At 42.2% G+C, this 21,219-nt stretch overlaps 2 protein-coding genes across 2 annotated transcripts in view; both read left to right on the top strand.

Annotated features, from left to right (window-relative positions):
* HOXD4 (homeobox D4) overlaps positions 1 to 12,335 on the top strand; it is a 31,701-nt gene extending 19,366 nt beyond the window's left edge. The window contains exon 4 of the mRNA XM_012544838.3: positions 12,252 to 12,335. The gene's annotated coding sequence lies outside the window, so the exon portion shown is untranslated. The remainder of the gene's footprint in view (positions 1 to 12,251) is intronic.
* Positions 12,336 to 16,836: 4,501 nt separating this feature from the next.
* On the top strand, positions 16,837 to 21,009 carry HOXD3 (homeobox D3). Its single transcript, XM_003763986.3, has 2 exons — positions 16,837 to 17,398; positions 19,284 to 21,009. Exons 1-2 carry the CDS (start codon positions 16,855 to 16,857, stop codon positions 20,030 to 20,032), a joined length of 1,293 nt encoding a protein of 430 aa, XP_003764034.1. The 5' UTR covers positions 16,837 to 16,854; the 3' UTR covers positions 20,033 to 21,009.
* Positions 21,010 to 21,219: the final 210 nt, after the last annotated feature.

Genomic DNA, 21,219 nt, shown 5'->3' with positions numbered 1-21,219 from the left:
AAGGAGCTACTGAGTCTATAAAAATCTGACGAGTCATTAAACACATTCCATTAAACAATGGAAATTGCATCTTTTCGGTTTTCAATTTTAAAGTGAAGGTTTGATTCTATGCCAGTATCAGTCTTATGTTCTGACTATCCTCATCCCCCACCTTATGCAGTTTCAGGGCTTATGGAATGTAGGAGAGTTCAGGGCAAAGGGCTTTCAGCTGGTTACAGGATTTGTGAACTTCTTGGGTTTTCTCTCTTGTGGCGGATTATGATTTAAAGCCCCCGCTCATGTTCAGAAACCCCCAAAGAAATACCTAAGAAAGAAGTGGAAACGGGTTATTTTATTTTCAGATTGTGTTTACGTATTTATTTATTTGTCGATTAGAGGAACACACACACATTAATACGCGCATTAAGCCAAAAATCCTTAGCAGAGGAGCTGAAACTCAAGGCTCCTTCTTATGGAAAATCATACAGAATTTGTACGGCTTAGATTTCTCACTTTACCAGGCATTTAGTACTCTCTTCCTCCTCCCCATCCTCTGTGGGAGAAATGTCCTAACCCTTTTATAAAGAGAAAAAAAAAAGGGGGGGGGGATATATATCGACCCAAAGTAAATTTCTTTAAAATGTGTTTAGACTGCACAACTGGTTCTTCGCTCTACTCACAACCGCTTTTGTGGGATTTTTAAAAAGGGAACAAATGGTCAAACATTTTCATTGTGGGGAAACCAAACAAAACAACCCCATTCTTCGGTGCCATGGTAGAGATCTTCTTACCTTCTAACTCGATTCCCAACGCACAATTCACCTTGCACACCAGTCTGTTTAGCAAAGTATTGTCTTACCAGAAATCTGGAAAACATATTGGGGCTGGGGATGGGGTTGGAGGAATGCTTTCCAAATAAATAAGAAGGCAAGCAAATTGAATCAAATGGTCAAGAATAGAAGGAAGTTAGTTCCAGGAGGGGAGAAAATGCCTTTTTTTTTTTTTTTTTTTTCTAAATAGAAGTGAATCTTTTATATCCTAGTCTTGGGTGATCTACTGCACCCTTTTAACGTTTTCAAGTCATCTGTCTCACCTTGAGTTCGGCAGGAGAATAACATGAAAAATACTCAAACCACGGGAAAGATTTATTGCCATTTTTCTTATACTTCTCTGTTAAGAGAGGTTTGCGGATTTAAAAAGAAATTGTGTGTGTGTGTGTGTGTGTGTGTGTGTGTGTGTGTGCGCGCGCGCGTGTTTTAAACACTAACCCTTTAAATGTACTTGGGAAAATGGAAAGGTTCTTCCAAAACTGGTTAGAAACCAAGCTTTTCATGTTTTATACACACACACACACACACATTCATCCTCAATTCTCTCGGTTTCTAAAATAAAATCACCAAATAAAGTTATTTGAGTTATTACAGATTTGAAAGGAAGGAGAAAATGTGGAGGAGGGATTAGAATTAAGATAAAGAGAGATCATAGAATTGTGTTATTTCTCCAGATATTTTGGAAAACTCTATAGGTAATTTAAAAATAGGTTAAATGGAGAAAATGGCAGTTCAAGGCATGTGTTTGCTTCTCAGTACGGTTCATGCCCAAAGCTGGGAGCAGGTATTAATTAATTTGAGTTCTTTGGCTGAAAATAGGTTCCTCTAAAGTTTTTGGTTTTTTTTTTTCCAAGACTTGGTCTTTTGTATTTAATCCTGGAGACAATTCTTTGTTCTTCCTTGGGGTGAGCCTGATTCTCAGACTTGCACATGGCAATTCTTGAATATCTACATGTCGTGATATTAAAGATGGATATTCCTGCATTATTTGCATCATTGTTTCTATGACAAAAAGCACTGAGTTCATACATAGTAAAGACGTCTTTTTTCTGACGCCTTCACGTTGAGAAGCTGAAAAGGTATTTTACTGAAGTTCGGCTAAATTACAGAAACAGGTTCATCCAGAGGACAAATTTTCTATTCGATTAGCTGTATTTCAGCCGGGAGGACTGACCTCTAAACCCTTAACCTTTTGGACTCTAACTACCCTTCTCTCTCTCCCTCTCTCTTTTCTGACATGGAGACCATTTGGATGCAGCATTTGTAAAGGTTTTTCCTTAGGCAAATTGGGCATTGCTCTCACTACTCTCTGAAATTCACATCCGTGTTTTCAAGCTTTTCAATGAAATGTCTATTTTGCATGATGTCCGGCCACAGAGATATTCTCCCACCCCCTTAGAAGTTCAGGTTACTTAGACCCAGCTTTCTACCAAATGTCACAATTCCTTAACTCAACTCTCCCTTACTCTGGCTGAGAAAGCACACAAGTATGTTTTCTTGGAAAAAAGCCAAGGCTCCTTCTCTTACTTAGAGCTAATACTCTGGAAAGTAACTTAATCAAAGAAACAACCCCTTTGTTTATAAGTCTCAACTTTCCCTGTATGGCTCGAGTGATGGGCTTTTGAAATGTTAATATATAGTGAATGAATGTGAGGGCAGACCCAACTCTTAAATTCATCTTGGGATCAAGGATCCATTTGGGCTTGCTGGAAGAGGCCCACACTAGGCCAGTGGCCTCAGGAAACCCTCTGTGGTTCCAGCCAAAGTGAGTAAGAAGAGAGTTTCCATCTGTGTTCCTACTGAAAGGGAAGCTCGACAAAAAATGAGCTTTATGGCCCATTTGCTATTATTTTTTTTCCCATTTTGTTCCAGAAAATATGAGCCAGAAGTGGTTTTTTTTTTTTTATTTGTTTGTTTATGTTGTTGTTATTGTTGTTTTAAATTCTGGTGGGGGTGATTCTGTGACTGAAAGTGAAAGAGGAATGTTTTCTTGAAGAAACTGCTCCTCAAACATCCCAATATGTATTTGCAGTCTTTTGTTATGACACCGTCAAGCAACACCTATGATATCTGTCCACATAAGATGCTTTTATAGAATCTACCAATGGTTTTGCTGCCACTGATTAAAGTATTATTTATACTAATTGTTGCCTGTAGTTTTGATGTAATTTGTTCATATATATTTGAAATAATAAAAGGTGTAGAGAAACCTATTCTGTTTGTTGCTTTGACAGAAGCAGTCTTTGTAAGTCTTGAAAATTAAGTTTCAACATTTGCTTGCTTGCTTGTTTACTTGTTTATTTGCATACTTGTTTACTTATTTGTTGTCCCCCCAAATGATGCAATAATGGGGGTAGAGGAGCAAACTGGACTTACCTTAGTTTTGTTTAAAAAAAAAAAAACAGAGTACCAAAGTACACCTTTAAAAAGTCCCTCCTTTTTTTTTGGGGGGGTGCCCTACTCTAACAGTCTTTTTCACCAGACTACTTTTAAACTATCTGACAAATCACCTTGACTGGAATGCTGTTGCTGGGGAAGAGCCTTAGGTCAGAATAAGTTACCCAGGTATTGTCTGATTATTTTCTTTTGGGAAAAATAGTTGACCAGCTCATACTAAAGAACTGGTTTCCAAGTTTGTTTCCCACCTGATTACCGTCAGAAAAGTACTCCTCTCCACCCCCACCTTCCTCTTGAACCTTGGAGCCCCACAGAGCACTGCATTCTGAGATGGATATCGAGTTCAAGCTGTTAATTGACAACTAGAAGGAAGAGACTAGATCGTGGAAAAACCCCCCCACAAAAATAACCCCCACCCCCAAACCTACACTATTAGCAGACTGGTTGTATCAATTACTTTAACATCTTAAACTAAAAATTTGGGGATGCTTAAACTTTTCTGGGACTGCCCAGTCCAGTCCCCTTCTCCCCCTGTCTCTCCCGTGATAGAAGCTCTATAGACAACAATAAACACCCCTTGCTATAAAAAGTGGCGGGCGCTATTTTTATCGAGAGTATTTTTCATATTTGACTTGTCTTTCCTTGAAGAGTAGCCAAGGCAGGAGTCCAAAAATAGATGGTGCTTGCTCGAGACACGGAATGAGCACAATGCATAAAATAAGACATGTGTGCTTAATATATGGAAGAGCTCGGCAGAGACGCGTGTACATGTGTATTTATAAGTGCACAGACATAAGTTTAAATATTCAGACACATTTTATGATTATACTTTGACCGTCTTCTGTTTAATGGCTCCTCCTGTTACTACCAATACATCAATAAAATTCTGTATATTATATCACCACTAGTCGTTAAGGAAAGAATGGGGAGGAAAAGCAGAATCAACAGCAAACACCACTCACTGTACAGTACAGTAAGCCAGGACCTTCCCAGCAGAGACCTTCCACACAGCCTCCAACGGCCATGTTTGTCAGCCCTTTCCCCTGAACTGGGCGATCGTAGGAAATCACCAGCAGCCTAGGGAGGGCCATTCATAACGGGGAGAATTTTCAAAGTGCAAGGAAGATGATAAGAATAGATTTCTACAAGTCCCGACCACGTGATTTGCGAAATAATTAATTCAGCACGTCCCTTAAGAAACACGGACTCGTCATTAATCTGCCAAGCAAAGGACTCTATCAGACTTGAAAACTGAAGAGATCCCAAGAATATAATATACAAAGGGAGGGAGCGGACTCTTTCTCTGCACACCTAACCCTCTGTAGCAGGCGAGAAAGAGCAGCTCGGTATGTAAACATTTTACTACTTTTATTTCTTCGGATTTAAATCCTTAATGAACTTAGCTGTCAGGGGGGTTGACAAATAGTTCCCTTGGCTTCCTGATTTGGAATTGTACGACAGTGAGAAGTTGTTAGAGGCTTATATAGTGACCTTTGATTCAGAAAAGCTTTGCACTTATGAAAAATTGCTGAAAGCGGCCAGAGGTTCTATATGTGTGCATGTGTGTGTACGCGCACGTTTTGCTTGGCGATAGCAAGAGTTGTAAAGAAAATGGCAAGGCTGTGGGGTTTGCATGTGTGCTGAAATGGGGCTTAGATTTACTGGTGTAACTGGGAACAATGCTCGCTGTCAGGGCATCTGCTGCCTATTCTTAAACCGGTGAGAAAAGGCCCCGGACCTCTTTTCAAGAGAGGGTCGTAAATTTTTCTTTGCGTCATAATAGAAGGCTATAAAATCGAGTTGAAATTTTACCCAAGGCAGGTTTTAACCAACAGATAATGATTTCCGAGTTGCTTACTCCCCCCACCCACCCAAATCTAGGCATTGATGCTTCCCTCACTCAGGGTAGGCATCTTTTTTTTTTTTTTTTTTTTTTTTTTTTTTTTTTTTTTTTTTTTTTTTTTTTTTTTTTTTTTTTTTTGCTCTTCTTTCTGTCTTTTCCTCTCAATTTTCCATAACGGGGGAAGTGAATAAAATGAAGGAGAAAACATTTATTTCTCGTGATGGAGATCTGGCTATCTTTAGGAGACAGAAAGTCCATTTGGGAGAAGCATGAGAAGACAAGAGGGGAAAGGGTCTGGCGAAAAAGAGACTTTATCCTCTCCACAAATAATTTTAGATTAAAAAAACAAAACAAAACAAAACAAAACAAAAAACCTTCTTTTGGGAGGCAATGCTGGTTCTCCGTAGGCCCGGTGTTTCACCTCTCTTCGATCTATCTACCCATCCCCTGCTCTTCTTAAACATTTCAAAGGAGGTCTGGGAGAGAAGCACCTTTTCAGTTCCAGACAAGTCTAGCTTTTCCTCTGCGAAAGAGAATTTTCTGGGTTTTTTTTGTTTTGTTTTGTTTTTTTTGCTTTGGAATTCCTTTATTAGAGGTCTTCTCAGGAATCCTGTTTCAGATACCTCCCTGGTAGTTTTTTTATGACTTCCGTGGGTTGTTGATGTCTCCCCCCACCTTTTTTCCCCTTTTCTTTAAATACGTGTGTTGGTGGATTTTTTTTTTTTCTGGCAGGACGGAGACAAAGTTTTCCCCGTTATGAATTATACATTCAAACAATAACACATTAATTCAATTATTCAAACATGACAAATGTTTATGTGTTTTACTGGTGACTCAGGCACAGATTTGGCTCTTATCAGGAACCGCTCGAATATTTTTCTCAATGAGGATTTACTTTCCCCTTTATCTCTCCACTTCTTAACCACCCAACTTTCCTTTTTAGATCCAGAGGGGAAAATATTGCAAAATTCCGGATTGGACTCCAGTCTCTCCTCTTCCTCCCCCCCACCCCACCCCCGCGCCTCATCCCACTACTCTCCCAAGAACGGGGCTCCTTGGGCACCGGGCTCGGGATATTTTATCAGTTTGACAATTGCTCGGGTTGTTGTGATAAATCATCGTAAGTAATTCTTGAAAGGGTGCGAGGCTGCTGGGGGCCGGGCGAGGACTGTAAATCTTTCCGTTTTATTGCTCTATGAACATATGCTCCGATTGAAGAAGTCTTAGATCCTTTCCTTAAGACAAATTCCCTGCAAAGCTGCCCTCCCTTTCCGACTACGGATTAACACTTGCTCCCCGTCTGCTCCCGCTCCTCCCCAGAAAGACTGGGGTTTGGTGAGGGTGAAGAAAAGATGGCTTTGGACCCATCTACTGGGTCCAGAAAGAAAGCCCATAAAGAAAGCTCACTTTGAGAAGAGGTTCACTAAGTTAAACAAAAGAAGAGAGGCTGATGAATTTTTTTTTTTTGCTCTTTCTTCCCCCCACCTTTTTGGTGTGTGTGTGTGTGGGGGGGTGCTGGTTGTTGCCTTCTCTATTTTCACTTAGTTTTTCCCAATTAAAAAAATATTCAAAGGGGAAAGATGAAATTTGTGCGGTTTCTCATTCTGTCCAAATTTTGTATTGTTTATGCATGTACAAAGAACACACTCCGAAAAGAGGAATTTTAATTAAAATGTAGATATAAGATTTGAAATTCATAAGCATTTGCAAGAGATGGACTGAAGCAGCACATATGTGTATATCTTTGTCTACAATAAATAAATCGAGTGTGTAGAGGATGTGTATGGGATGGATTATAATACATTCCTCATACATGTCTATGTGTAGGTGATTAGGTGAATAAACACAGATTCGTGTATGACTGTCAAGGCTGGCAGAAAATAAAACACACAGAAAGTCTTTTCTTCATAGGCAAATGCCTATTTCAAGGCAGAGTCCACGATACCTTTTTCAGTGGGTGGTTTAAAATCACCCTCTTCCTCCTCAAAAGAGAGAGAGCAAATCGTGGGAAGAAAAAAACAAACAAGCCAACAAGAACAATCGGCTAACAATTATTTACACGGAACCTATTATCCTTTTATAATTGGACCCCAATCTTTTTATAACTGACTTGAAAAGTCATAGAAAGCAATGTAATTTAGATAAATGTTACAATCCACTTCTAGTTCGGAAGGTAAAGCCATACATTACTGTCAGGCCTCGGGCTGGGGCTCGGGAAGGGACCTGAGGACAGATACCAACCATTGCCCCTAGCTCTGGGGACTTCAGTTACCGGCAAACCTGAAACAAAGGAGATGAAGATATTCGGGGAGAGGGCTTGAGAAGTTCAGAATCTCTGTAGATAAACACTATATATTAGTCACACGAATCCACCCCCGGGGGAAACGACTTGTCTCAGCCCCACATCACGCTTTTCTTGAGGGCTCTTCAATCTCTGCTGCTCCAGGAAATCTCCTCTGCACATGGGGAAAATAGGAAAGAAAGAGAGCAAGAAAGAGAAAGAATGAAGACATAGAGAGGGTGTTTATAAGAGAAACATTTTAATCTAGGCACTGGGGTTGCTGCTGGGTGCAGATTCGTCTCTCCTTTACCCCCACCCCCATCATCTCAGAATTAAATCTCTCTCTCTCTCTCTTCTCCCCATCCCACCGGTGGCGGATTAATCATTTATTTGATCAGCAAGGCCTGGCAAAACTGCCATTCAAATTAATTAATACCCTATGTGTTTGTTTTACCCACAAGGAAGAGAGAGGGAGAGAAGCGCCGTAGTAAACAATGCAAGCCAACGGGATGGCTGGGCGTCTGTGTCGCAGGAGAGCTGGCTTGGGGCAAGCTCTCTAAGGCTCGACTCTGATCGGCCCCCTTCCATTTCTCGGTGAAGAGACAGTCTTGCAATCACTGGAAACCACCAGGCCTCTTTGGCCCAAGGGACCCGAGTGGCCAGAGAAAGAAGACTCTCTCCCTCTCCCCCAAGATAGCTGGTTCCTTTTCCTCAAAAGGGAGCCGGAAAGTTGCAAGGTGGTTACGGTGCTCTCTTCTTACTCCTTTCCCACCCCCACCCCCACCCCCACCCCGGGGATTGGAGCCGCGGGGTTCCTGCGCGCCCACTACCTCCTGAGACCCTCCTCCTTCCACCAAGCCCACCCCAGCCCCCCAGCCATGCCCCTGCTCCGGGGATGGACAACGTGAAAGTTTCAGCTTCAATCAGAACAATCTGCTCTCGGGATCACGTGAACAAATATGCTTCGCATTTTAAGGCAGCGCTTGTATTTTCCGATCGTGAGGGGGTTTCTGGGGCTCGCTCCAAATTCATAGAGGGCCACGTTCTGAAATCAAAACAAACCCAGACTGAGGGGGGGGGGGGTAGAAGAGAGGGAGGTGGGGGATAGAGAGGCACCCGAGGCAACCTCAGCGCTGGAGGGCGGCGGATGGCATTGGGAAAGGGTTTGTATCCCACATTGAGAACTCCATCCTTCCTGCCTTTATTGGTCGTTGAACCTCAGCCTGGTTCCATTCTATCGGGAATACAGTCTGCATGGGTATATGGAAATGTCTGTAAAGCCGCAAGATCAGGTTTAGGACAGTATTGTCTGCAGACAAAGGGTGAAGGATATATTCTCACAACTGCAGGCGCACTTATTCAGACTGAGGAGACCAGGTTTATGATAAATTGAGACCCAGGTAAGCAATTGCATGACAAACAAATGGAAACCTTTGAGCACAGGGCCGCACGCTGCTGCCTTTAGCGAGATACTAAATATGATTTATTTTGTGTAATCTGTGATCTTGATTATTGCCAATTTGTTAGCTAGCCCGCATAGACCTATATACACTTATACATATACATCGAGGACGATGATTAATCGTAATGAGATGCACTTTGTGGGGAAGCTCCCCGGGTTCCCAAAGGTTAGGAGAAGATATTCACCTCCTTCTTAGACTGGCTGGTGGGGTGGCGGGTTTGGAAGGGAGGGGGCTGAATTTAGGGGAGGGGTTGGGGAAGCTGGAGGAAGGGCTTGGTGGGGGTCAAACTGTAGTTCGGTAAAGAGGATGAAAATGAAGTAAATAAAAAAAAAGAAACTTTTTTTAAGGCTGTCACTGGCAAAGTAAGATGGAATGTCATATTAATTCCTTGTCTTGGGCTGTTGGGCAGGGTGCAAGAAGGTTGATTTATATGTATTTAAATAAACTCAGTGGCAATGTAGCCTCTATGCATTGTTCTATAAACCTTTCCACATGCATGGATGGGACTTTTTTTCCCTCATCTGTTGGGCTAATATTTTCTCTTTTTGTATGAAATTGCTATCAAAGTATCTTCTCCACCCCTCCCCCAACATGTTTAAGAGCATAAAATAATATAAGCCAAGAAGGGCTTTTAAAAATGGACTCTAACCTTTTCTTTCAGCAGTTTTATTGGTGACTACTATCTTGACAGAGGTTTTAGGTGATTCTGGGTCTCTCTCCTCACCCCATTTCACTGCTTCCGCAAAGTAATTAGACTAAATAGAAAACCATCTATATTTTTTTCATCATCCTAGTTTTTGCTTGAACATTATTATATTATTATTTTGGTTCTCTGCTTCAGACAAAACCCTGAAACTATCTTTGGGGCTTCTCCTCTGAATTCTTCTCTGTGGGTCTAGAGTAGGGAAGACCCACTTTTGCTGAGAAGGAGATTTAGGATCGTAGGTAGAGGAGGGAGCTCATCTTTTTTCCCTCTATGTTTGCAATATCTTCAGCAAAAACAGGGGAGATGACTCGGACCAAACTAGCCCACAGTCCAAGGGTATGAAAGACCTTTTCAGGTGATACCCTTCTAGATGCGTCCCCTCCAGCCCTTTGCAGCAATCAGAAGAGACAACAAAGTTGTTTTGTCAATTGCATGTGCCGGGCTTGATCAGAACTTAAAGGCGCTGGACATTTTTCTTAGCTCTATGCCTCGGAGCTGTGAGTCTGCCAAGTTAGTCAGCTGAATCCAATTACCGCCACCAGCATTTCATTTGGCCCCATAGATGCAGTCACTTATAACTTCACCGAAAATTTCAATAATGCCAGGATCGGGTCTATGCCTGAGTAATCCTAAAGATTTTCTCGGGGAGGGTGGTAGTGAGAGCTGGAGGAGGAGGTTTAGGGGCTAGGGACGGGAATTGTTCTCCTGACAACTTTGGATTCGGGCTTCCAGATCTTGTTCCTGGAAAGGATGCTACAGTCGGATGGCCCACAGCCAGTGCGAGGAGCATCTGATCTTTTGAGATCACCAAGTTGGGATCTTCCTCATCGGTGGGTGGGCCAGGAGGAAGATGGAGGTTATGGTACTGGGTACCTGAAGTCTAGACCTTGGCCAACTTTATCTAGCTTATCCCGTCCCTCAGACTCAGCTAGATCAGCTTCTACTACAAAGATCCCAATGGTGGCCATGGGGATCCCAGGTCGATAACTAATTAAATACAAAATGAAAACTTACTTAGTTAGTCAACCGTTGGTTTAAAAAAAAAATTAAAACGAAAGAAGGATTTTGTTTTTGGGTTTTGTTCCCCCCCCCACTTTTTTTTAAGAAAAAAAAAAAAAGTGAGCGGTATGCTGAAATCTCTTGCGGCTGGAATGGGGAGAGTTTGACGGCCTTTCAGTTTTCAATGTCTTTTTCTGGAAAGGCTCCTAGTCTTAATGAACCGCATTAAAAATGAAAAAAAAATAAAACACTTAAAAGTTGATGTCCGCCCACGTGAATATATTATATAAAACGTTATTGGGATAGGCCCGGGACCAAGGACCTAGGAAAAGATGGAACTTTAGACGCTCAGCTCCCTTTACTCCCCGAAATTCCCGTTTGTTCTTCCTGTGACCAGCCCCAAGCCAAGTTATTTCGAGAAGGGAGGCAGGCTGCAGGCTATTGGCACTGGCTAGGGTCCTAGAGGAACTGGTGGCAAAGTTGGGAGCCCCGTGGTGTTGGGATCTCTTGGAGGCGCTTCCGTTGGGTGTTCATTAAGGGGTGAGTTATTGCTACTCGAGCCAAAGGTCATTTCAAAGGCTTACGGTTGCGAGATCTTGTCTTTATAATGCCAGAATGCTTTGTATGGGGTTTTTTCCCCCTAACATGGTTAATGTTTTCAAAGTACTGAGTCAACAAATTACAGAATCTGGATGCTAGAGAGGGAATGGTGATTCCTCCTTTCACCTAATTTTATCAAATTTCCTTCACCCTCACCCCAGACTCGAGGCTTTGGTGGGCGGTAGTATTGGGGTGGCCTGTTTGCACGATTCTTGTATTTGTGAATCATTCTCATTTCTTAGGATGTTTCCCGCCAAACTGAAGCCCAGGAATTGAGTGGATGTGGGCAAGGACTCCAGGGCTTTGTTTATTACGATAGACCTAAGATAGCTCTTTACATCAAGCAAGAGTACCGGATAATGGCGTTTGGGATCTTGCTAGGAAATTTCCATTCTTTTTTTTTTTTCTGTGCCTCCTCAGGGGAGCCATGGAAGCACTGGAGAGCTCAGCAGTTGTTTTATCTTTTGGCCCAGAATAGACATATGCCACTTTCCATCCCCATCCCTCCTTCCAGTTATGAATCTCCAACTCTGCTTATTCCCTACCTCAAAGTTCCCTTCCAAGCGAATCTATTCTTTTACATTTCTGCTCCCAGAGGTTAGCGTACATTTTCAGAGAGCTCCTTTCTTCACCTGGGACTGTAGTTAACCCTAGGCCTCTATGAAAGTTAGGCATTTATTTCAGCAGTCTGGTTTAGGAGAAAGAGGAGAGGAAGAAGAGCGAGGGTTCAGTTTTTCCCCTCCATACCCCGAATGGGGTTAGGCGATGAAATCTCAGGACTTTTGTTCTCAGAACTTCCAGATTCCTTTGCTCTATGTCCTGGACTTTCATTGTCGAACAAATCTGCCAGGGCACGGCAAAAGTTTGCCCTCCAATCTTTCCCCTCAGCCAAAGTACTTCGTAGGAAAGGTTTTAGTTTTATTCATCGCCAAATTCTCCTCTCCTTCTGCTGAATGCTATCCTTCTGAATTAGGGCTAGAACAGTGTTTTATATATATATATATATATATATATATATATACACACACACACACATACACACACACACACACATTGATTATGAAGTTCTTAAAGGGGGGGAGGCTCTCGACACATAAGTGTGTAAGTGCGCAGAAGGGACAGCTTCCGCTGAGAGTTTTCCATTCTGTTCCAGATCCTCCTCCTCGGATTATCAAGAGAATCCTGAAGATCCTACAAAAAGAGTTAAAGACAAAATTCAAGGGGGAAAAACGTAATCGTGGTGAGTGTTTTCTTTAATTCCACATATTTTCCACCCACCTTACCATTTAGGGATATTACCCCAGCATTCCTACATCACAGACGTAAAACAAAACAGAAACTTTGATCTCGATGTGAATTGTAGCATTATTCCATGATAACCAATTACCAATCCTACTATATGTTGCTACTTAATGGGGTTAATTCTCATGCCTTAAGTGTACGGTGTGTTATGGTTTTGAGTTATCTGTTTTAAATAAGTGATATTAAAACTGCTAGCCCAGAAATTGACATTGGCATTACCTATAATAACCAAGTGGGAAAAAGAACTTGAGAATATCTGAAAATGTTGCCTTATAAAACAATTAACTTCTACGAGCTGAAACTGCAGAGAGAAAATTTGAAGATCTAGAAATATTAGACAACTCTAACGGGAGTGAGAGGGAGCAGTCTTTCCTCAAAAGGGCATGTGAAGCCACACACCCAAGTCATAGAACATGTATGTTCAAGAAAATATGCATAGTAGACTTCTTAATCCCTGTTTATCAAAAGCAGAGGGTGAGCAGAAGGAACCAATATGCCATCCCCACTTCCCTCTAGACTTACATGGAATTTATAAAAAAAAAAACCGTAATTTACTAACAATGGCGGCTCTTGTCAAATCCCATCGATTGCCCCCCCTCTCCCATCGCAGCCCCACTTGTAACTGCACCACAAATAAGAAAGAGTCCGTGTTTCGGAGTTCTTCTGGGTAGGACAGGGTGCAAGGTAGAGTAGTATCCGTTAGGTGCCCTGAACTTTTTTCCGTTCCCAAAGTGCCCTGTAGAAAAAAGTGCTCTTCGTCCTTGGAGAGAAATAAAGGTTCAACAATAGTCCCTGGGCCCTGGGTTGATGTAGTCTGAGTCCTGGCGGAGGAGAGCTACGGGGGACTGATCGGACCACTTTATATAGATCTCCCCTTCCTGTTGGCCAAGCTGGAAAAAGTGCGGCGTCGGGAATTCTTTTGCTGGTCTCCCTCCTACGCGGAGGCTGTTTTACACTTCTGAAAAGTGCGAGAGAGCTTGGGAAGTGTTTTCCTTTTCATTCCTTACTGAAGCGTTTACTGCCCGTCGTACTAGCAGTCATAAATTTTGTTACAAGGCGCAATGACAGGTGCATTGATATGCACCGCGAGAGCTCCGGCTGCTTAATAACCCCATCCACTGGCCGCTCTGACTGCCTTTTATTTATTCGGTATCATATTAGGTATTGATCCCCAACAGAATTAAGTGTAGTGAGCAAGTATTAGTACCGAGCTGCTTCATATGAATATGTTTGGACGTCGGATCGAACGCAATTGGGAGGCCGGGAACTTGTCAAGAGAGAAGTTTGTATTCTTACACGTGGGTACGTGGGGGTGGGTGGGTGACCGTTTGGCGCCACATTCCTGCTGCCTCCCTTGTCTTCAAACTGAACTTCTAAAAGGATTGGAGTTACCAAGCAGGCATGGCTCTTCCCTGGGAACAGGAAGAAAAGACACACGGCCCATTTCTGGGTTGGAGGACATTCTTAGGATTGGGCAGCCTGGAGTCAGATACTGGATGGGTGGGTCAAACTGATTTTATTGCCTGCAACATATGGCAAAGGTTCATTCGGCTTTAGCCTCCAACCCTTTTTTCAGGGTCGTGCTCCTGGGACGAGCCTGCAGCCTGTTTGCAGAAACCCAGCTTTTCTGTGCCTCCCCCATATATGGTCTTACCCCAGGCATTTTTTTGCTGAGCCCAAATGTACTAAGGTACCAAAGGGTGAAAAAAAAAAAAACTTAAGAGGGGGGGATCCAAAAGATGAGCCATTGAACAGTTGACCATTGTCCAAATGATTTATGACCCATTCCTCCTTTTTAGGTTCAAGCAGAGTTCACAAGGAGTAAAGATTTCTGAAAAGAAATAGAGTTAAAAAAAAAAAAAAAAAACCTAGTACCTCAGCAATATTCTCATTTTCTTGTTTTTAAAGAGGTGTTTTTTTGGAAGCACTATATACAAGGCCCTACACAATAAAAAGTGGTGGCCCCGTGCACACTGCTAGAGAATGTACAATTAACCAATAATAATTGAAGTACTAATAAAATTCTTTAAGACAATGGAAACCAAGGTACTGAATTTTGAATTTTGTGTGCTATACTTTTAGGCCTCATACACATAACACATAACTCCCCTAGAAAATACTTTATGGATGTTTAATATCACACAGTCTGTAAGAATATAATATTATAGATAGAAAGATACTATACATGGTATCCCCTATAAACATGAGATTGTCTTCAGCAGCTACTTTAATTTGATTGGTGTGCTTATAGCATAAGTCTGAAAGTAATTTTTTTTCTGAACCTTACAAAAAGAAAGGGGATATTTATTTATTTGCTACAGTAGTTGTCTAGATGAATGGCAGCATGAAAAGCTTGAAGTGTTCTTGAGTTTTGGCGATCTGAATCTCAGCCATTAACCTTTAGATGCATAAAGTACCAGGATTCTAAAGAATGAAAAGAAGAATCTTAAGAAAAATCTAAAGCCATCTCAGCCAAGGCCTCCTCAAACCTAGTATTTGACTCCTATGAGTTATTTAACCCTGTATCGGTCATATGATTAAAAAAAAGCTGTCATTTTTCTATTTAGTTACTTTAATTATCAGGACAAGATGTAGACATTAAAAGGAAATGTGTAGATAAAGATTCAACTGTTTTAGATACATATAGGTAACTAGTGCTTATCATGGGAAAATTGGAGAATGTTTATCTGCATAAATTTCAAGAAAATATTGAAAGTGAAAATTCAAACACAAAAAGCATTGCTTTGTCAGTATCATCTTCAGAACAACCAACCGACCTGCAAAGAGCTCTTAACTGGCCTGTCTTTCATCAAGTAACTCTATTCAAGATATGTATCAAAATCAAATTTTGATTTCAAGTTTAGAATTTTAGAGTTCGAGGAAGAATTTTTTATTGTTAGATTGATATTAGACTCTTAAAGCAGCAAATTGGCAAACAAATAAACAAACTGAGGAAAATTTTTTGTGCCAATAAATGCTTCAAACATGGCTAAGTAATGCAACTTGTATAAGTAATTCAGGTTATCTTAACTGCCTACATGGAAACTTAGGGGATGTCTCAAGAGAAGAGATCCAAAGATTTAAACTGAGGAAATTGATCATTAATTAAGGCAAGGGAGCTGACCTATGTATTTTCTTTATCATACAAACAAAAGTTTTGGAATACTATGAGTTATATTTTAACTTCTTAGGAATCTTTCAGAAGGAGTAGAAGATGTGGAGAGAAGCCTCTATCAAGAGTCAGGAGTTACAATAGGGGTGGAATTCTCCTTATTGGGGGGGGGGGAGGATTCTAATTCTGGTTCCATCCATCATGTCATGAGTGACTCTCTTGTTGAAGACAGACACAGAGAGAGCAACAGTAACAGAAAGGAAGGGGGGGGGGAGAGACACACAGAGAGACAGAGACAGGCAGAGAGAGAGAGAACAAGAGAGAGGGGAAGGGAAGGAGGAAGGAGGGAGGAAGAGACGAACAGACAGAAACACAGAGGTAGAGACAGAGACAGAGATCAAAACACAGAAACGGAGACAGAGAGACACACATACATAGAGATGCTATATCAAAGTAAAGGTAGATAAACACAATTCTTTATAGACTAGATCTAGGATAAAATAGTAAAAAAAAAAAAAAAGTTGAAAACCAGCTTACCTATGCTTACTCACCCCATTCATTTAAGATTCACAACTTTCCAATTCATCACCAAAGAACCTCCATTTCAGGTTATGAAGAAAGATATAAAACCTTGAAATAATAGAGGATTTTGTTGGAGGATAAAGGTAGGAATCATTGGATGTAATTCTGAGAACATTTCAGTAGTTTTAACAGATTTTTTATTTCTTATTTTTCTTCCTTACTAACCTTAAGACCTCATTCATTCGGCTTTATATGACTCCCTGTGACTCCATGAATGACTTAGACTCAGAAATAACCATTCATAGGAAATCTTGTCATTCTAAGGGTCTCATTGGTTGTTCTCTTCCTTCATCTAGTAGAAGTATTTTCAAGGGAAACTCCACCTTTATTTTTCTACATGGCTTAAGAAATACACAACTAGTGTATTGGAGGAAAAATAAAAACATCTTTGAAGGCAAGTCCAGAGAGGGAAAGAGACAGAGTGACTAATGCATTTCTTGTTCAAGAAAAAAAATCTTTTTCTTACAAGAGTTTAGACAACTTGAATTTCACAAGAACCTTAGTTTCACAAGAACAGCATTTCTCTCTCATCCTTCCTTCTTTCACAAGTAGGTATAAATAAAATGATGGTAATAGGACTCAACTGGGGGTGGGAGGGAGTAATATCTATTCTGTACTGACTTATCTTGCCAATGACAATCCCAATGGGCTCTCTTCTCTTTCTCTCCAGCAGTTTGCCCCCTGGACTGGGGCTGACCCATAGCCCATCCAAGAAGTCAGTGGGAGCTGGAAGAGAAGGTGAAGGAGAAGGTGGCATTCAATGTTATTTGAGTCGGGTCATCAGGCCCCAGAGATTCCAGAGTGCACAATGCAGAAGACTGCCTACTATGAGAACACGGGCCTCTTTGGAGGTTATGGCTACAGCAAGGCTGCTGACACTTATGGCTATGGGTCTACTCATCAACCTTACCCACCCCCTGCTGCCCCTGCAGCCCTGGATGCTGATTATACAGGTTCTGCTTGTTCTATCCAGAGCTCGGCACCAATCCGTGCCCCCACCCACAAAGGTGGGGAGCTCAATGGTAGCTGCATGCGTCCAGGTGGTGGGAGTGGCCAGGCTGGTGGGGGTGGCAGTCAACCCCCTGGCTTGAATACAGATCAGCAGCCACCCCCACCTCCACCCCCACCCCCTACACTGCCCCCGTCCTCACCTACAAATCCTAGTGGTGCTACCCCAGCTAAGAAGGCCAAGGGTGGCCCCAATGCCTCCGGCTCTTCCTCTGCTACTATCAGCAAACAGATCTTCCCCTGGATGAAGGAATCCCGGCAGAATTCCAAGCAGAAGAGCAATTGTGCCACTTCAGGTAACCATCCATTTGCTCTTTTCCTTTAAGGTCCCATAATCTAATCCCCATCTTATCTAAGGACATTCTATCCAACCTAGACTCATGGAGTTAGAAGGGATCACCTGAAACACCATATAATCGCATTGGGCTCTTTTTACAAAATTCAGAAACCACCTCTCCAACATCTTTGACAGGTGTACTTCTTTCATATATAGCCTCTTCTGAAACACCTCAAACTTGGGAATTCAATATCTTTAACTCCATTCTATTATTGGACAATTCTAGCTGTAAGAAAACTTGTCTTTACACTCAGCAGAAATCTACCTCCACTATTTCCAGTCATTATTCCTAATTGTTCCCTCCAGATCAAAGCAGATCTCTATTCCTTCAAATATTTGAATTGAATTGAAATCAATAAACTTTTATTAGTTTGAAGTCACTTCTGCACACAGTAGGTGATGAAATTATGCCTTTTGAATTATTTTATTAAATTTTATCCTATTCCCCAAGCGAATGGTCCCCAAATCATCGCAAACCCATCCAACCTTGTCAGATAGGCCAAAAACCATTTAATTTTTTTTTGGGGGGGTGTCATAAAGAGCAGCAGAGTCTCAGTTATAGATAACCCTGGGATTCCTTCACTTAAGGAAGAGTCATGAGAGAAACAGAACTAAGGAAAAGTGTCTTTTGTTCAAGTCAATCCAACAAATATTTACTGTGTGTTACATTAAAGTTTACTGTACTAGGTACTGTAGGAAATACTATCAAGAGATGATAGCCTGGTGATGAAGGGCAGAAAAAGGACTTTCTATTTTTAAAACAATAGGAGTAGGTCAGGGTATGCCTCTTTTGATCTGTGATCAACACTCTTGGCTTCTGTGGTGTCCTACATTCTTTAATTTGGCTTGCAAATAGTGGGTAAACATAGTTTTCCAGACCAAGGCATTAGGGAAATCAATGAATCTGACTTGGTGTCAGGTTTCTAGTTTTATTGTTGCTCTCTGCTCTCTTTTCCCTAAAAAAGGTCAACTAACCACTAAGCTTCTTTTTCTGCCCTTCAGCCTTGAGAAAGTGTTCAAGAAACACTCAACCTTCCATTTGTTCCCTGTCTTACCTAGGAGAAGAATAACCTCTGGGCATCTTCATGGGTGTCTCTATTGATACCTTCTTTCCTCTCTTCCCTTTAATACTTTCACCAGTGGGAATTCTGAGTGAGTTTTCTCCCAGAGGACCTGCATCATTTAAAGTGCCATCTCTACCTTCATCCCCAAGAAAAAGAGCCTCCCTAAAGACCAAGAATAGCTTTTCCAGTTTTCTGTTCTCTGGGTGGAGTTTCTATTGAATATGCAGATGAGCTGAAGTTTGGAAACTAGTTCCCCAGTGCCTGAAATTTTCTTTGTTCAAAATAGTCTCACCTCATAATACTTGTGAGCACAGCAATATTCAGCATTCAGAAGACTAGTTTGAACCTTCCTGCCAAAGAACTGGGGTTGAGAAGGATAAGAAGGGACTGTTGGTGTGAAATACATTTCATCATTTATTTCTATTCCACATTCAAACATCTGGGAATATATGGGCCCTCCCAGAATAATGCCTTAGGGTCCAAAATAAATTTGGAAATGTTACTTTCAGAGGGTATGGAAATGGTCAGAGTCTAAAGCCATATGCTCAATAGTTAGAGACCTGTGTGGTCTTTCTTTTAATCTTAACTTCTCTTTCTATCCCGTCAGGAAGCTCAAACCAGGGAATGGCTACTATGGGGAGGAGGACTGGGAAAAGGTGGAAAGGGAATACAGGAATCTCCTTTTATCTTTAGTTGCCTCAATTCTTCAATCTCTTTATGTGAGGCTGATCCCTGACCCACTTTTTTGCTCTGTTTTTCTCCCTTCCTTCCTCAACTCAGGTGAGAGCTGTGAGGACAAGAGCCCACCAGGTCCGGCGTCCAAACGGGTCCGTACAGCTTACACAAGTGCGCAGCTGGTGGAGTTAGAGAAGGAATTTCATTTCAACCGTTACCTGTGCCGTCCACGCCGGGTGGAGATGGCCAACCTGCTCAACCTCACCGAGCGCCAGATCAAGATCTGGTTCCAGAACAGACGGATGAAGTACAAGAAGGACCAGAAGGCCAAGGGCATCATGCACTCGCCTGTGGGTCAGTCTCCAGAGCGCAGCCCTCCACTGAGCGGGGCTAACCACGTGGGCTATTCAGGCCAGCTCCCCCCAGTGCCGGGGCTGGGCTACGATGCTCCCTCACCCCCTTCTTTCGCCAAGTCCCAGCAGAACATGTACGGCCTAGCCGCCTACACGGCGCCGCTCAGCAGTTGCCTCCCACAACAGAAGCGATACCCAGGCCCTGAGTACGAGCACCACCCCATGCAGAGCAACGGGAGTTTTGCCAACGCCAACCTGCAGGGCAGCCCGGTCTACGTCGGTGGGAACTTTGTCGATTCCATGCCGGCCTCGGGTCCAGTCTTCAACCTGGGCCACCTCTCCCACCCCTCGTCGGCCAGCGTGGACTACAGCTGCGCCGCCCAGATCCCGGGCAACCACCATCACGGACCGTGTGACCCCCACCCCACCTACACAGATCTCACGTCTCACCATACATCTCAGGGAAGGATTCAAGAAGCCCCCAAACTGACACATCTGTAGTGGGCTCTGGTCCTGTAGGAGGGCGCTGCAGCGACGGACTCACTTTTGAATTACCTCACTTTGGTTTGGGTTTGTTATTTTCTTTTAAAAACATTTTGTTTGTTTGTTTGTGTGCCTGTTTTACCCTTTTCCTTTCCTCTCCACTCCCTTGACGTTCCCTGGTCCCTATAACTCAAAGGGCCCACAGTCTAGCAGTGGAGGGGTCTCCCTTCTCCTAACCGCTCCTCCTTTGGGGTAACTCTCCATAAATCAACTAAAAGGATCTTCTGTGAGCATGACAGTGCAATATACTGCAAACCAAGGGACTAATAATCTGGTAATGATGTACTGGAAGGTAAGTCTTAGATCAATTAGAGTTAGCACGTCATGCAGAGGGGATGTAGACCAAGTGTGAGCGATGGGATCTTTCTTGCCTGCATCGAAGCTTATTTCCAGAGACGTTAATTTATATGATTCCTCAATAATGTAAGGATTGCATAGGACTAAATGATATGTATTTATTATTTTAAGCGAGTCATTTTGTATCACGGATTATTTATCCTCGTCTTAATGTATTTATGTGTATATTTGTAGAGTTTATTCAGCGTATCTTCGGGAGATCGATTCAGGTCCGCGGTGGCTACGTTTCACCTATTTAGTCTACTTGGTCTGAACCTAGTTGAGAGAGTAGTTTTGAACAGTTGTAACAGTGGCTGGTGTTTGTAGTTTATGTGAGGATTAATTAAGACCGCAAATTGTAATTCATGAATAGAGTGGCACAGAACATTTCGAAAAGGCGGTTTTGCATTTTCTGAACAAACAGCACACACCACACAAGGTTTATTAATTTCAAGTTGTCTGGTACCATTTGAAAAATACTTAGAATAAAAAAAAAAGTACGTTTCTCAGTTAGAAGTGTATCTGTTTTGATAATGCATCCTTGCGAGCAGATCACGCTGCCATTTTCTTGCTGAAAAAAAAAAAAAAAAAAAAAAAAACAGGGACACAAAGCCCTTCTGAGGCTGACGATTGCTTGCGGATGGGAACCCAGAGCCCCAAGTCTTTATGGGGGCTACTTTCCGACATTCCAGCTTTTCGAACCTAGAGGCAGGAATTAAGAGCCGTTTTAATAGTGATGATTTCATTAGAGGTTTCCGGAAGGACTCACAATGCTGCTGCCTCTCTCCTTTGTTGTTTCTACCGTCGTC

This window comes from Sarcophilus harrisii, chromosome 3 (assembly GCF_902635505.1).
Source record: "Sarcophilus harrisii chromosome 3, mSarHar1.11, whole genome shotgun sequence".
NCBI classification, from domain to species: Eukaryota; Metazoa; Chordata; class Mammalia; order Dasyuromorphia; family Dasyuridae; genus Sarcophilus; species Sarcophilus harrisii.
Note: the sequence above shows the minus strand (reverse complement) of the source record. Positions and strands in the feature narration are given on the sequence as shown.

Bases quoted from the DNA above. Each gene is read 5' to 3' on its own strand.
- HOXD3 (XM_003763986.3), top strand. From the start codon at position 16,855: ATGTTATTTGAGTCGGGTCATCAGGCCCCAGAGATTCCAGAGTGCACA. The intron at 17,399-19,283 runs GTAACCATCCAT...TCCTCAACTCAG, and splicing joins GAGCAATTGTGCCACTTCAG to GTGAGAGCTGTGAGGACAAG.